General features: G+C 45.2%; 1 protein-coding gene and 1 long non-coding RNA gene across 3 annotated transcripts in view; one reads left to right on the top strand and one right to left on the bottom strand.

The window, feature by feature from the left end:
- Nucleotides 1-227: 227 nt before the first annotated feature.
- The window catches only part of ADAMTS2 (ADAM metallopeptidase with thrombospondin type 1 motif 2), a 179951-nt gene continuing 167197 nt past the window's right edge, over nucleotides 228-12981 (top strand). Inside the window, exons 1-2 of the mRNA XM_035560826.2 lie at nucleotides 228-544; nucleotides 1273-1634. Coding sequence (XP_035416719.1) covers nucleotides 454-544; nucleotides 1273-1634 — 453 coding nt within the window. The 5' untranslated portion in view covers nucleotides 228-453. The remainder of the gene's footprint in view (nucleotides 545-1272; nucleotides 1635-12981) is intronic.
- LOC118254992 (uncharacterized) lies at nucleotides 10200-11683 on the bottom strand. 2 transcript variants are annotated; one of them, XR_004780835.2, is made up of 3 exons: nucleotides 11457-11683; nucleotides 10436-10551; nucleotides 10200-10345 (listed from the first exon to the last, which is right to left on the bottom strand). It is a non-coding gene; the product is annotated as an uncharacterized LOC118254992 (long non-coding RNA). The 2 variants fall into 2 exon arrangements; XR_004780834.2 differs by having other exon boundaries at nucleotides 11469-11681.

The raw sequence follows: 12981 nt of genomic DNA, 5'->3' as shown, positions 1-12981 counted from the left end.
CGCCTCCTCAGCCCTGCCCGCCGACCTCGGGGGCTGCCTCGGGGGCCGGCCCGGCTCGGAACGGGGCAGAACTGGGGCAAAACGGAGCAAAAACGGGGCAGAAGGGAACGGGACGAGGCGGGCGGGGGCGGCGCGGGGCTGGGCGCGGGGCTGGGCGCGGGCAGTCCCCGCTCCCCTCGGGCCGAGCGCCGTGTGGCAGCGGCTGTGTCAATCAGGCCGCCTTCCCTCCCGCACGCCCCGCGCTCCCGGTATTATACCCCCGCCGCCTCCTGGTGTCTCTGCTTCGCTGCGAGCCGCGAGCGCGGCCGCCACCGCCGCTGCGGCTGGGCTGAACGGGAAGGCGGCGGCGGCGGCGGGGCAGCGCTGAAGGGAGAGGAGGCAGCGGGGGGCCGCCGCCGGCCCGGCCCGGCTGAGGGCAGCCCCGGTGCCGCTCCCCGCCTCGGGCCGGCCGCGATGGAGCCTCCCGCGGGGGTCGCCTGCGTCCTGCTCTGCTGCTGCGCTCTCTCCCTGCCCGCCGCTGCCCTGCGGCCGCCCGGGCACGCAGGTAGGTGTGCGTGTGTGTGCGAGGAACCCTCCCGCAACTTCGGCCGCCGGGACTTTTGACGGGGCTCCGGTCCCCGTGTGCGAACGGGGAAGGGGAAAAGGGGAAGGGAAAGGGGACGGGGCGGCCGCGCTGCCGGCGGGGAAGGGACGGGGAGCCCCGCTGCAGTGCCCCTGTCCCTCACACAACGGGAGAGCCCGGCTCGGTGCCGGAGTTGTCCGGGCGGGATGCGGCACACGGCTGCTCGTCCTCCTCATCTTCCTCCTCCTCCTCCTCTCGCCCCGTCCCAAAGTCCCGGGGCTGCCGCCGCCGCTTGCCGCCCGTCCCCTTCACCAGCTCGGGGCTCCCGGTGCCCACCCGGTCCCCCCCGAGCAGCCCCGCCCCGGCCCGGCTCGGCGCCCTCCCCTCATCGCTGCCCGGCCGCGGAGCCCCCTGGCCCCGAGGGGACACCGGCGGGGCACGGGGGGCCGGGACCCGTCTGCGTGGCCGGCACTGCGGGTCCCTGAGGGGTGACAGGCTCCGGGGGCTGCCGGTGGCTGTGGGCACCAAAAGGCAAGTTTGAATGAACTCGGAGCGCTTCATGCCGCCGAGCGAAGCGCTCTGCCTGTGCGGAGCGCAGCGTCCGTCTGCCTTATGTAAGTGGCTGCTGGGCTAATGAATTATGGAGTAAAAAATCCCGCGGCGTCAGGATGCGTTTACTTCTAGTGTCTCTCTCGTTTCTCCCCGTAAAGATCCGATCTTGAGGAATATAGAGGAGTACAGCCTCGTCATCCCCACCAGCACCGATTCCCAGGGCAGGTTCCTATCCCACCTGGTGTCCGGACCGCCGAAAGCACGCTTCAGGAGAGCTGCGGAGGACTTGCGACGTGAAGCAGCAAACGAGCAAATATTTTACAATGTCACCGTTTTTGGAAGAGAGTTTCACTTCAGGTTGCGGCCGAACTCGAGGCTCGTTGCCCCTGGAGCAACAGTTGAATGGCAGGAGGACTCTGACGAGACTCACATCGAACCTCTCTATGGGAATTGCCTCTATGTTGGGGATATCACTGATCTGCCAAACGCTTCGGTTGCTATCAGCAATTGCGACGGGTTGGTAAGTTACTTTTGTTATTACATCTTAAGATAATTACATTAATTTCCTACAGTATTTAAATATAAAATGTGTGGACTGCCATAAACTCGCACCTCATATGGTAACTGTGAATGCAAATTAACTAATGTTCCCTAGTGTGGGAATAGCTGCGCTGCACCAGGCTCTTCTTTACAGACAGCGGCACTAGAAGTTTGAGCACATGCTCTGCGGTAGCTACTCTGTGACAGAGCAGCTGAAGCCAAGATTTGTGTTGATTTGTGGTAAAGTTACTCGAGGTATCAGACACTTTGGAAACAGGATGAAATGTCGTGTTCTGAAAATCCTCTCCTGCTTTTCACTTCGTCTGCAAAGAGAAATTTTAGAAGACTTAATCCTGAATAATGGGCTGGGCTGCCCTGCAAACAAATCGCATAGGTAAGATATGTTTTTGCCCTGGAAGAATTAAATTTATTCAGAGTCTTTCTTCATAGATCTTTCACTCAGTGAGTTTTATTGCCTAATCAAGTGATTGATGGAAAGTCTCAAAAGAGTTGGATTTTACAAGTGAAACAGCTCTCTGTGATTCATTTTGCAAGGCTGGGAGTTTTAAAACTTGCTGCAGTTTTCTGTTCTGGAGTGCACGTTCAGCAGTCCAATGGTAACTGTTTGTGCCTGACATCCTAAACCATTGTACTATCATTTGAATGATGATTACTGCCTAGCAATTTGTTTAGTGAGAAAAGACTATATTTTTGATAATGAACAGCTCATCTAGCCAATATTTTCTTGCTGTACCCTTTAGAGTTTATAATTTTGGGATTACTGAATGTTAATGCACTCTGTTCTCTGCATAAAAAGCCAGTATGAATCAGTTGTATTTTTATTTATTTAATCATAGGAAGTCGTTCACTTGCTGTGCCAAGAAGGTAACATGTATGGGGATAGTACGTTGGCTATCTGGGAATGGAAGGGAATTAAATACTTTTGCCTTTACTCTTTCCTTTCTTGTGGTTTCTCCTAGCCATGTGCATTCCTGTTTTGTGAAGCAGGTTTTAATGTTGTAACTGTTTGATGTGGACAGCTGTCTGAGGGCAAGAGGAACACCAGTGTTGTTCAAGAAGAGCAATTTAGAAAGCAGAATACAAGCCTACAGGCCTACCTTTGGTGGGGAAGCAAAAGTACTTTGGTCTTCTTATACCTAGCATGGATCATTTTGTATAGGGCAAAATATACTTGCTCTGGGCATTGCAGAACCAGGTCGGAGCCAAAGCTCTTCTTCCTTGTGCTGAAAGGTGGAGGAGAGTCCTGTGACAGCTGCAGCCTACCTTGTGCTGGCTCTTCCTTTCAGCGCGGCAGTTGACTCTGAGGACAGTAGGGAGGCTCGTTCCCTCATCTGCCTGCTGTTACCCAGAGCGTGGACTCCATGTGTGTGGAGAAGAGTTATGGTAAAATATAGCAAGAGTCAAAGCCGAAGTATGGGTAAAAGGTCCAAAAAAAAGTCCAAAAAGGTCCAAGAGGTCGAAAGTATGGGTAAAGGTCTGAGGCCTCATGTTGCATGGGTAAATGACAAAGTGTCTATAAAGTGCTGCTCTTGGCACAGTTGTAAGCAACTTCTCAAATGCAAAGGAAAAGCCAGGCCTCAACCCAATGGCACTCATAAATGGCTAAAATCTAGAAAGCTACCACCAGAATTTCAGTTTTCAGCTTGCATCCACAACCTGTGTGCCTGATTCTTTCCGGTATTCTTGTTTTCGTTGTCCATTGGAAGAATCAGGAGAAGATACGGTCTAGTGGGGGAGCGTGGTACTGACAGCTGCCATATTCTAATCTGGAAGTCATGCTGGTTTTCACATGGCGCTACAACTTCTGCATTTGGAAATAGTTTACTGCTTTCCTCTAGTGAGTATCTCCATTGCAAATGTTGCAAGGCAGAGACCACGTTTGTTGTTGCCCAAGTCCTTGAAACCATACTGCAGGAAGCATTACCCCAATACCTTTAAGCATCTGGCCATAGTGATTTCCCTGAGATTGTGCACTAAATCTGTTGTGGAACAACAAATTGAACTCTGATCCCCTGGGTACTATGTTCCATCTCTACCCATGTTTCTGTCTTTCTTTTGGGGGAAGAGTTTAAAACAGATATTAATAGAATTACACAAACTCCAAGAAATGATTCTAGCAGTTCTCCAAAAGTCACCGGTCCATGGACAGAAATACTGAGAACTAACACAGTAAAATTGAGTGCATTTAACTCTCTCTCAGTTTACCTTTTTATTTCTTGTGTTTGCAAGGAGCATTGGAGAGTCTCTGGAGCAATATCTCTCTAACGAGGCATTCTTAAAGACCACTGGCCCATATGTTACTCTCGGGTTTATTGGTATTTCAGATGGGAATGAAGACATGGACAAGGCTATTCCCAACTGGTTTTGTATGTCCATTTTTTGCTTCACATCTAGTTTACCTCACTGGAGATATTGGGAAGTCTCATGCGTTTTCCTTCAACTGCTTAATGATGTACGTGCCAACGTTCTTAACATATCCTGAGTATTTCCACCTCCTTTTGTAGGCTACTGTGGAGATAGGGATGGTGGAGCTTTGTGACAACTGAGATGTCAACAGACAGGGGTTAGAGTTTGTTAAAACTTGCTTCATCTAATGACTAGTATTTTCTTGAAGTGCCTGCTTGTAAAGGTGGTTTGACATCTGCCCATGCTTCTGATGGGTTTCCAGCTTTTGCATCCGGACATTAAGGTGGAAATAATGTTTGAATTAAAGTTTCATACTTTGGTCTTTACATTGCAAACTTTTGCTGACTGAATCTAGTTCAAGTCAGTGAATGCATCTACCACCTTGCCAACTTCTGATGTTATTTCCTCAGAACATCCCCTTTGGTTTGCACTTAACTGCCAAATGTGTCTTATTTTCCAATTATTGTCTGAGAAAAGTCTGTCTGGTGTTGCTGGTATTGCCAGAATGAGAGGCTGTTGGAATGGATTTATATGAAAATAGTAGATCTGCAAACAGATTTTTGAACTGTACTATAAATGGTGAAGGTTTTTAATCCACAGTCATTCTAAAAAATTAAAAGGTACAGTGAATGCATATGCAGCCTTATCTGCTGCCCTGACTGAGGAGATGCACAGTTGGAGCGGGGCCTCTCAGTTTTCTCTAACAGAAATCAATGGCAAAACTACTAATATTGACTTGAAAATCAAATCAGAGACAGATAAAGAGGACTTCTGAAGTATGCAATCTAGGTGTGTTTCCAGAGCTCATATGGGTCTTTACAAATCATTGGAAGGTTAAAGCTAATCAATAGGTTTTTTAACAGCTCTTTGAATTACGGGTGTGAGTTTTACCATATAAAGAAAAGTTTTGTGAAAGCTTTCGCTCTTAAGTCAAAAACGCTCCAAACAACTTGATGTTACTTTGATTGGCGTGATAGAATTCAAACTAATTTTCCACTAAGTGGGCAAAACCAACATGGCCAGCTGTTGGCTGTAGGCTGATGTGGAAGATATGGCGTTTTGAGTATGTTCGTGGACCTTGGCCAGGTCCTTACTTGGGGATGCAGCTGGAGGTTGAGGGAGCTGGCTGTTCTCCTCGAGGGTTAGTTGTGAAGGGGAAGGGCTTGGAGGCTGTAAAAATGCCATAAGATAATAAAGAGTTAGGATTATGGCAGTCCTTCCAGATTTATTGACTGGAAAAGGGCAAGTTTGTCAACATTTGTGAAATAGAGCTATGTGCATCACATTTCATGCACTCCGTTTTGGGGTACCAAGCCTTAGTCACCTTAATGTTAAGACTGACATAAGTATTTCTTAGGGGATGAAATAGGCAGGGTTTGCCCTACAACATTTCAGTCTCTACTGGATGCTGTAATAACTCTCACAAATCGTTCGAGAGAAGCCTGTTGGCTGGCTGCTTGCCCAGATGCTATTTCTTCTAGAAATGCTTGGGAAGCCAGCATACTTGTCGGACTCTTGCCCAATACTAATTGTAGCTGTAGTACTGAGCTGACCTGGGTGGGTTCAGGGTGATACATTCACACCAGTCATGAATCTTCAGGAATTGGCTGGTGCTTTGACTTTTGTTAAGTGCTTATTGTCAAGTGTTAAGTGGCAATTGTCCCAAGACTTTGTTATGTACTAGCTGTATTATTAGTATTTTCTTTAGTGTTTTAAAATAATGAAATATTTTTATTTTCTGCAGCCTTTATTTTACAGGGGGGTATTCATATGATCTAATTTCAGGCACGTATGTAAATTGTAAATGTAGGAGGCCAGGTTCCAGAGTCAGTCCGTGGTGTTTCCTGAGAGCCATTCGGACTCCCTACATGAAACGCCCGCCTCTCTCCTTCCTGGGATAATTCTCTCTGTCCTTCCTGCCGTGTTCGCTGCACTCCTGAAGATGTTTAAACACATTGTGAGATCTGTCCTTGTTTAGTATAATCCTGCTTAACTTTGAGCATGTGCTTGAGGTCTTTGAAGTCAGTGAGCTTTAAGGTTATGTTCTTAAACACCTTCCAGGTAGAGATTCCTTCCTGAAACTGGCCACAGAGCAGAAGTTGAACCTATCTTAGTTTAGTGAGATCCTGTGACTTACTTGGGTATGAGGGTGAAGGTTCTGCTCACAATGAATACCCCAGGAGAAGACAAACATGCTTATATAACTGTTATTTTTCCATTTAGACATCCATCTCCTGCTTTCATATGGATTTACAATTCAGTTTTGTTTCTGTTTTATCTGTTTTTTGAATTTCATTGGTTTGTGATGGAGGAAAAAAAGCAGAACTCAAGGTAGCACAATATTGTCTTCAAAGTCTGCTCAAGTCCTGTGCTTGATGGTTAAAACAGATGCCTGCTACAAATAATTCCAGTATTTTTTTTTTTTTTTTGGTATTGTGAGTTCCTAGCCTTTGTATTTTGACTATGCTGTATCCATTTTTAGTGGATTAAAATTTGGCATATAGAATCTCTTCACTTGGGAGTGTTTTCGCTTTAAATTAAAACAAAATCAAACCAAAGTTGCCACTTACTTTTTGTGCAATGGCAAAAAACACTGCGGGCTTTTTGCTTTGTAGACAAGTGGAACTGTAGCACAGTGGCAGGTGAAATGCAAGTAATTCCTGTGACACGCTGTACAACAAAACTTAAAAGCAATTCTCTTTAAGAAACAGCAGCCCTTGCTCTGCAGGTGATTAGAGTGGGATCTCTATTTACACACATGGTCTTTCAAATTCAGTTGGGTTCTCGACTTGTTTAAGCCAAGCACGTGTGTAAATTTCAGCAGAATCAGAGTCTGAGTGCACATCACCATTCACGCACGTTATATAAAAGACCCATATCACCTGGCAGAAAGCGATGGAGCTGTTTTGTTGCCTAACACTCAAGCACATCCATGTATTTTCACAGGACAGAGACTTTACTTCCTAATCCATTCTCTGCGTTTCTGCTGTTCATGTCCTTGGCCAACACTAGCCTAGTTAGACAGCCTCTTCTGCTTTGTAATTGCAGAGACTTTTCCTTTTGAGTTATAGCCTGAAATACAGAGAATGTAAACACTATGATTCAGCCTCTAACTGGAGTAAATTATCCTCATTTTGCTCTCCTTAAAACAGAATCTCTCATCAGTAAGTACTATTTTTTTTTTCTTTGCCTCTTCTGTGCATGGATTATCTCACCTACATTTTAGCTGAGGGCAAAGTAACTTCTGACATCATACAGGTGGGCACCATCTGGACAGAAAATCCTCAGGCAATCAAAGCTGGTATCTTTGTGGTATGTTGTAGGCCTATGGATAAAAGACAGGTATTTCCTCCTGTCTTACCTGACCTTGTCTTGTGTTGTCCTCATTGTGGTGGTATCTCAACTGTGCTGTTCTTTTTGACGACACAAGAACTAGTTTTCCAACCAGAATATTAAACCACGTACGTCCAAGAAAATGTGCCTAATGGCTCCTTCTACTTTCCATCTTGAAAGTCCCAAATATAGTAACTAATTTTGATAAGGTCATAATTACTTTCTGGGGTAAGCAGTTTCCAGAAGTCTGTCCCTCTTCAGCTTCCAAAGACGTGTCCTTTGAAAGATGCCGTTAGCTTATGTAGCTACTTGCTCAGTGCTTCTGTGGTGTGAAAAGGTGTTCCAGAATCTAATAGTGCAAATTCCTGCAAATGGTGAGACATTCCCACGTTTTGAGTTAATTATACGTATACCTTTTGCTATAGAAAGCTGGAAAATAGTTGTTTGGGTCAGCCAGAATTCCTGCTGTTGCGGGAAGCAGGACCTCTTCTCCACAGATCACGCTAGTATTTTATTTGACCCATTTCTGAACCCTTTTTATTACCGGTGCCAGTTGCTTTGTAAGCAGGTCATGCCATTACTTAATTGCACATTCAGCTAGGACACTTCTTGTACTGGGCCTGATTAAAACAGAGAATCAGGGAGCAGGTCTTCAGTCTCTTGGAGGGGGTTGCATGAAATTGCATTCTGGTTTTATTTCCTGCTCTGATGTGCACACCCTCTTTTTCAGATCACCTTCTCCTTTTATTACTTCCATTCTTCCAAAGTTCCAGCAAGTTCTTTAACACATTACATCTGCTTTCCTTAGCCCCTTTATCTGTGTGTGTTTTAAATTCATCTTTGTTTGCAGAGTCTTGACACAGCAGGTTCCCGGTTTTAATAGTCTGCGAAATGAAAGGCCTACATCTCACACGCTATTTTCAGCACCGTTCCATTAAACTGTAACATTGAAAAGAAGAGTATCCTCTTCAAGTGCTGAAGAGCATGTTGCTTCCTCATAGCTAAATCACAGTCTCCACTATAGATCTTCTGAGTTATTCCCAGGTCTCGAAATGTCTGGTGCTTGCCTCAAACCTGGAGTTTCTGTATCACAAATGTGAATCTCAGCATTGATTTAAAAAAAAGTTCTTTAAGAAACTTTCCTGTTTAAGTGTTTCAAGTAAGAGTTTTCCTCAAGGAAAAGACAGAGACATAAATTGTGTCTCTTGAAGACTCAGAGCCCAGCAGGCCAGTGGAAATCAGCCCCAGTACATTGTTTTGAAGGTGCCATTTCCCAGTGCAGATGGGTCTCTCGACACATCATTGATGCTGAGAGGGTGATGCTGCTCCCCTGGCTGTGCCGTGATGTGCTGCTGGTCCTGCCCTGCACCGGCACTGGGCTGCTCTTTCTCTGCGGTAAGCCAGGAGGTGGTTGGCAAAACCAGTGAATTGGAGCCTCCCAGTTCTGCTGCCTGACCTGGTTCTGTGTGGAAAGAGACAGACGTTTGTACAGGCGAAGGGATGAAAGCAGGAACATCCTCAGCTGAGCACGAGAAGAAAAGTGAGATGGCTCCTTAGGTAAGAGGTAGACTCAAGCTGCATTGTTAAACCACAGCCTTATTCTGAGGATTTGAAAACAAGTCTGTTCAAGGGAACGTGACTTGTGTCTTTGAGCATCAGAAGTTGGAACTGCAGTTTTGGACGAACTTATTGTTCTGCTTTGTGGCTTTCCCCTTTGTAGCTGTGCTTGGTTTTTCTCTACCTTACAATAAAATTCAACCTCTGTTGGAGCTTTATCAGCGCTCCTTTCACAACTATATTCTTTCTTACTCCCTTTATATTGGTTTGTGTCAAATTTAATGTTTTCCCCTCTTTATTACTGCATTTGTGACCTTTATCTTCAAAATAAATAAATACAATTAATTCTTCACTTGCGTATCATTCCATGGAGAATTCAAAGGTTGAAATTGCCCAGGGTCAGCGATACTTTCTGAATCTTACACCTGCAAAGTGCAATATTATCATTTTCTTTTCATAGGGTGAGCTATCAATAAAGCCACATTAAAAGGAGTGACAGTAGGAAGGAAGTTAACTTTTCCTGTAGTTTCATCTCTGTGTTTGAATTTCATTGCATGGACGGACCACTGCTTTCCAGCATTTAACCTCTAGCCCGGTGAACCTCAGGGGACAGATTGCAATCCATTTTCTGCTGAAATCAAGCATGAAATTTACTAATCTCGTAATGAGAGAGAGTCAATGAATATCATTGGTATCATTTTGGATAAGGCACCTTCGCACTGCACACCCAGGCTCCAGGTTCTCTGCTGCTCTTGAACAGTTGGAGGAGTTTCTTCTTTGAGTTGTAGGGGTGAACAGGTGCCTTCTGTCATCAGGCACTGAGTACTGTGCTCAGTATAGGATGGAGAAAGTCAAAATAATTTGTCAAGTCTAACAGGAAAGAAAAGGCCTGTTTTCTTGGGTGTCAAAATATTTCAAGAGCTAAACATAGTAATAACCCATCTAAATTTGAATAACAACATAGTAAATAGAATTTAGAAGAGGGGAAAGCACAGGCTTCAGTCTAAAGACTTGCTGACCTTGATAATATTTCCCCCATGTGCAAAAACCAGAACTAACAGCCAGCGCGTGTGGCTCCTGAGCCTGCTGCAAGGGCTGGTGTCTGTGGCCCTTGCATCAGCAGGGAGGGAGACCTGCTCACAGGACAGAGCCTGTCGCTCCCAAGTAGAAAACGAGTCGGCAGAAAATGCAGAGATTAACTAAGGATAGGTGGCAGCACAGGCTGTGGTTGCTGTTTTAATAGTGGTTTTATTTGTTCTAAATCATGACTTCTGGGTAAATCACGTTCATCCAATTCATATGCAGAAGGATACACTTCTTGATTCTTCAGAGCGTTAACATTGCTGGGCTTTTTTCTTTCTCCAAGCAGAGGAGCTGTGGAAGGAATGTGAAAGATGTTGTTTGGAAAGCATTCTGCAAACCAGAATGTATTTAAAAAACAGTCTTTGAGAAATAAATCACTACCTGATGATGAAGACAGCTAAGCTGGGCCAAGAGTCTTTCGTGTGCCAGCACACTCTCACGTGACAGAAGTTATATTGGAAGCTGGCAGTCTGTGGAGCTTGCAAGGCTGAAAATGTCTAAAAATTTTCATATACTTTAAGTAATAGGTAGATAAAAATATGGCTTTGAAACTTTTCAAAATCTCTCTCTGTAGGGCATTGTGATCCTAACTAAAGTCGCGGTCTTTTACCTATGGTATACTCAAAAAAAACTACCCTAAAGTCTAGAAGCCCAAATTTTACAGCACCTCAGTTCAATACAAATAAAGTGCTTAGGGATGAAGAAATTCTAGGGATGAATTTGGATTGATTTCAGATTTATAGCAAAGCTTGAAATCAGAGTTTCCTAATAGTTTTAGGCTTCGTTGTGAAAATGGTGGATCCAGCATTCATTCCTAAGCCACAGTATTGAATCACCAAATAAGTACTGGAGGTGTCTGTCAATATTAAATGTTTGCAAAGTTATGGCACGTTAAGGCTGACATAAGCAGTAAGTGTAAAAATGTGATTAATCAAAGGATGAATTACCGCTCTGAAAGAGAAATATGAAACTCAGGCTGGATAAGTAATGGACAAGCAAAGAAAGAAAAGAGAATTCATTGGCACTCCTCAGTCAGATGGTGAATTTACTGTGAAAATAAAGTTTTTAGGCATTTCACTGCAGTCAAATTAAGCCCAACAATAATCATATGCATCTTATACAGTAAAAATGCTGGACCTGTGAAAATACAGTATAATCTTGCATTTCTCTAAGCAGAGAATCGCAAAGTAAAAATAGATCTTTGTCAATTCGTGTGTCATGGTCCAGCATCATTTTGCATAAATGCCTGGAAAGTCCCATTGCAAGTAGCTGATCTTTGGGTTTGCTCCAAAGCTGCTGAAGTCAGTTTAGTTTCACTGGCTTCATTTGGCTTTGTAGGGGCAGGTTGATTAGCAAAGAATTTGGGACAAAAAGGAGGCCATCAAGTATTCCAGCATATAACCTTGGCTGTGACCTTGTTCTCTGTCCCCTGGTGCGGTGGTGGTGAGGGAGTTGAGTGCGAGAGTCTCAAATGCAGCTCTTCCATTGCCGTTTATATCCCGTATGCTGGATGAACAGGACAGAACTGCGTGCTCCTAGAACTGAAATAGCTCTGCTAAAGCTTCTTCCCCTTCTGCCTCACACCACATCCCCACCACAGAAGAGGCGATGCATTAAGCGAGGGGGAGGGAGCAGGAGAAACCCTCCTCGTGTCCACGCCAGGAGGATGAGGCAATTCCAGCTGCCTTGAATCTGCAGGCTCATTCCGACAGCTCTTCGATGAAGATGGGGCCAGAAAGGAACAAGATTCTCCTCCTGTCTGAGTCTGCCCACCCAGCTCCCCCAACCAAAAAATGCCCAAATCGTGTGATAGAGCAATGTGAGAAAAGCTCTAACCGCACATCTCTTCAACAGGCTTTTCTGATAGTTCATCTGGATCCCAAATACGTGTCCATCCAAACTGGAGTTTACTTTCTCTGATGCAAGCTGCTTTCAACTCCCCAGTGCCCTCCGTGAGGTTCTGGTGGTCAGGAGTCCAACAATCTGTCACTAGGTGGGAAAATCACAAGTTGGGGCTGCTCAATTATAACGAGCCAAACCTCTGCTAATCTGCAGCACCGTGTCTCCGTGGGCTTCTGGGAGCTCTGTCCGTTTGCATTAGCCGAGGACCTGGCCTTATGTAATTAGATGTTTTCACACTCTTCTGGTGACATGCCCTCCTCCGACAGTCTGAATTACAGCCTGTCGTGGTTTGTAAAGAGATACACTCGTGCTTGGGAGGCAGCAGGACTCACAAAACCCGCGAATGCACGTGTGCTATTAACATGAGATTTGTTAAGGGAACATATTTGGGGTTTGTTTGTGTACTTGGAAATAGCAAAATACGCTGAAAGAAGAGAGTCCTGATCCGGGCGTGCTGGAAGACTCACAGAGGCCTTGCTCACCAAGGGGCAGGGGGGTTCAAGGCTCAGCCGCAGGCGCTGTGGGTGCTCACGTACTGGTTTGGGCTCACTGAATGCCCCATGGCCTCCTGTCTCTGAATTACCATTCTGACCTAATTTTGGTGACATTTTCATGTTATCATGCAAGCCTGTAGAAATCATGACACCACTGGCAAAACTGTTGAATAAATTTGGTTATAATGTTAATATTGTGAAATTCGGCCATGATGGATATGCTTAGGTCTTTGAAGGGTTTAGGGGCTTCTGGCAATTTTGTCTTCCTTTGGAATGACAGAGGTGTTTGCCTTAACTTAGGGATTTAAGAAATGTCGTGCCTAGGTAGCATTTTTAAAGTGCACTTCCAGAACGGATTCTGTGTCATCTTTAACCCAAGGATACAATTTTGGAATAATGAATCACTGCTTGCAAGCACTATGGTATGTTCTAGCTGTCCCACTGTGGGAAACTGGTGGTTTTTTCCTCTATTTGTTTTATATTTGTTTATGTTAAGATCACTTGGCACTGACGTTAGAGAACTATTAGGTC

This window comes from Cygnus atratus, chromosome 14 (genome assembly GCF_013377495.2).
Source record: "Cygnus atratus isolate AKBS03 ecotype Queensland, Australia chromosome 14, CAtr_DNAZoo_HiC_assembly, whole genome shotgun sequence".
Lineage (NCBI taxonomy): Eukaryota > Metazoa > Chordata > Aves > Anseriformes > Anatidae > Cygnus > Cygnus atratus.
Note: the sequence above shows the minus strand (reverse complement) of the source record. Positions and strands in the feature narration are given on the sequence as shown.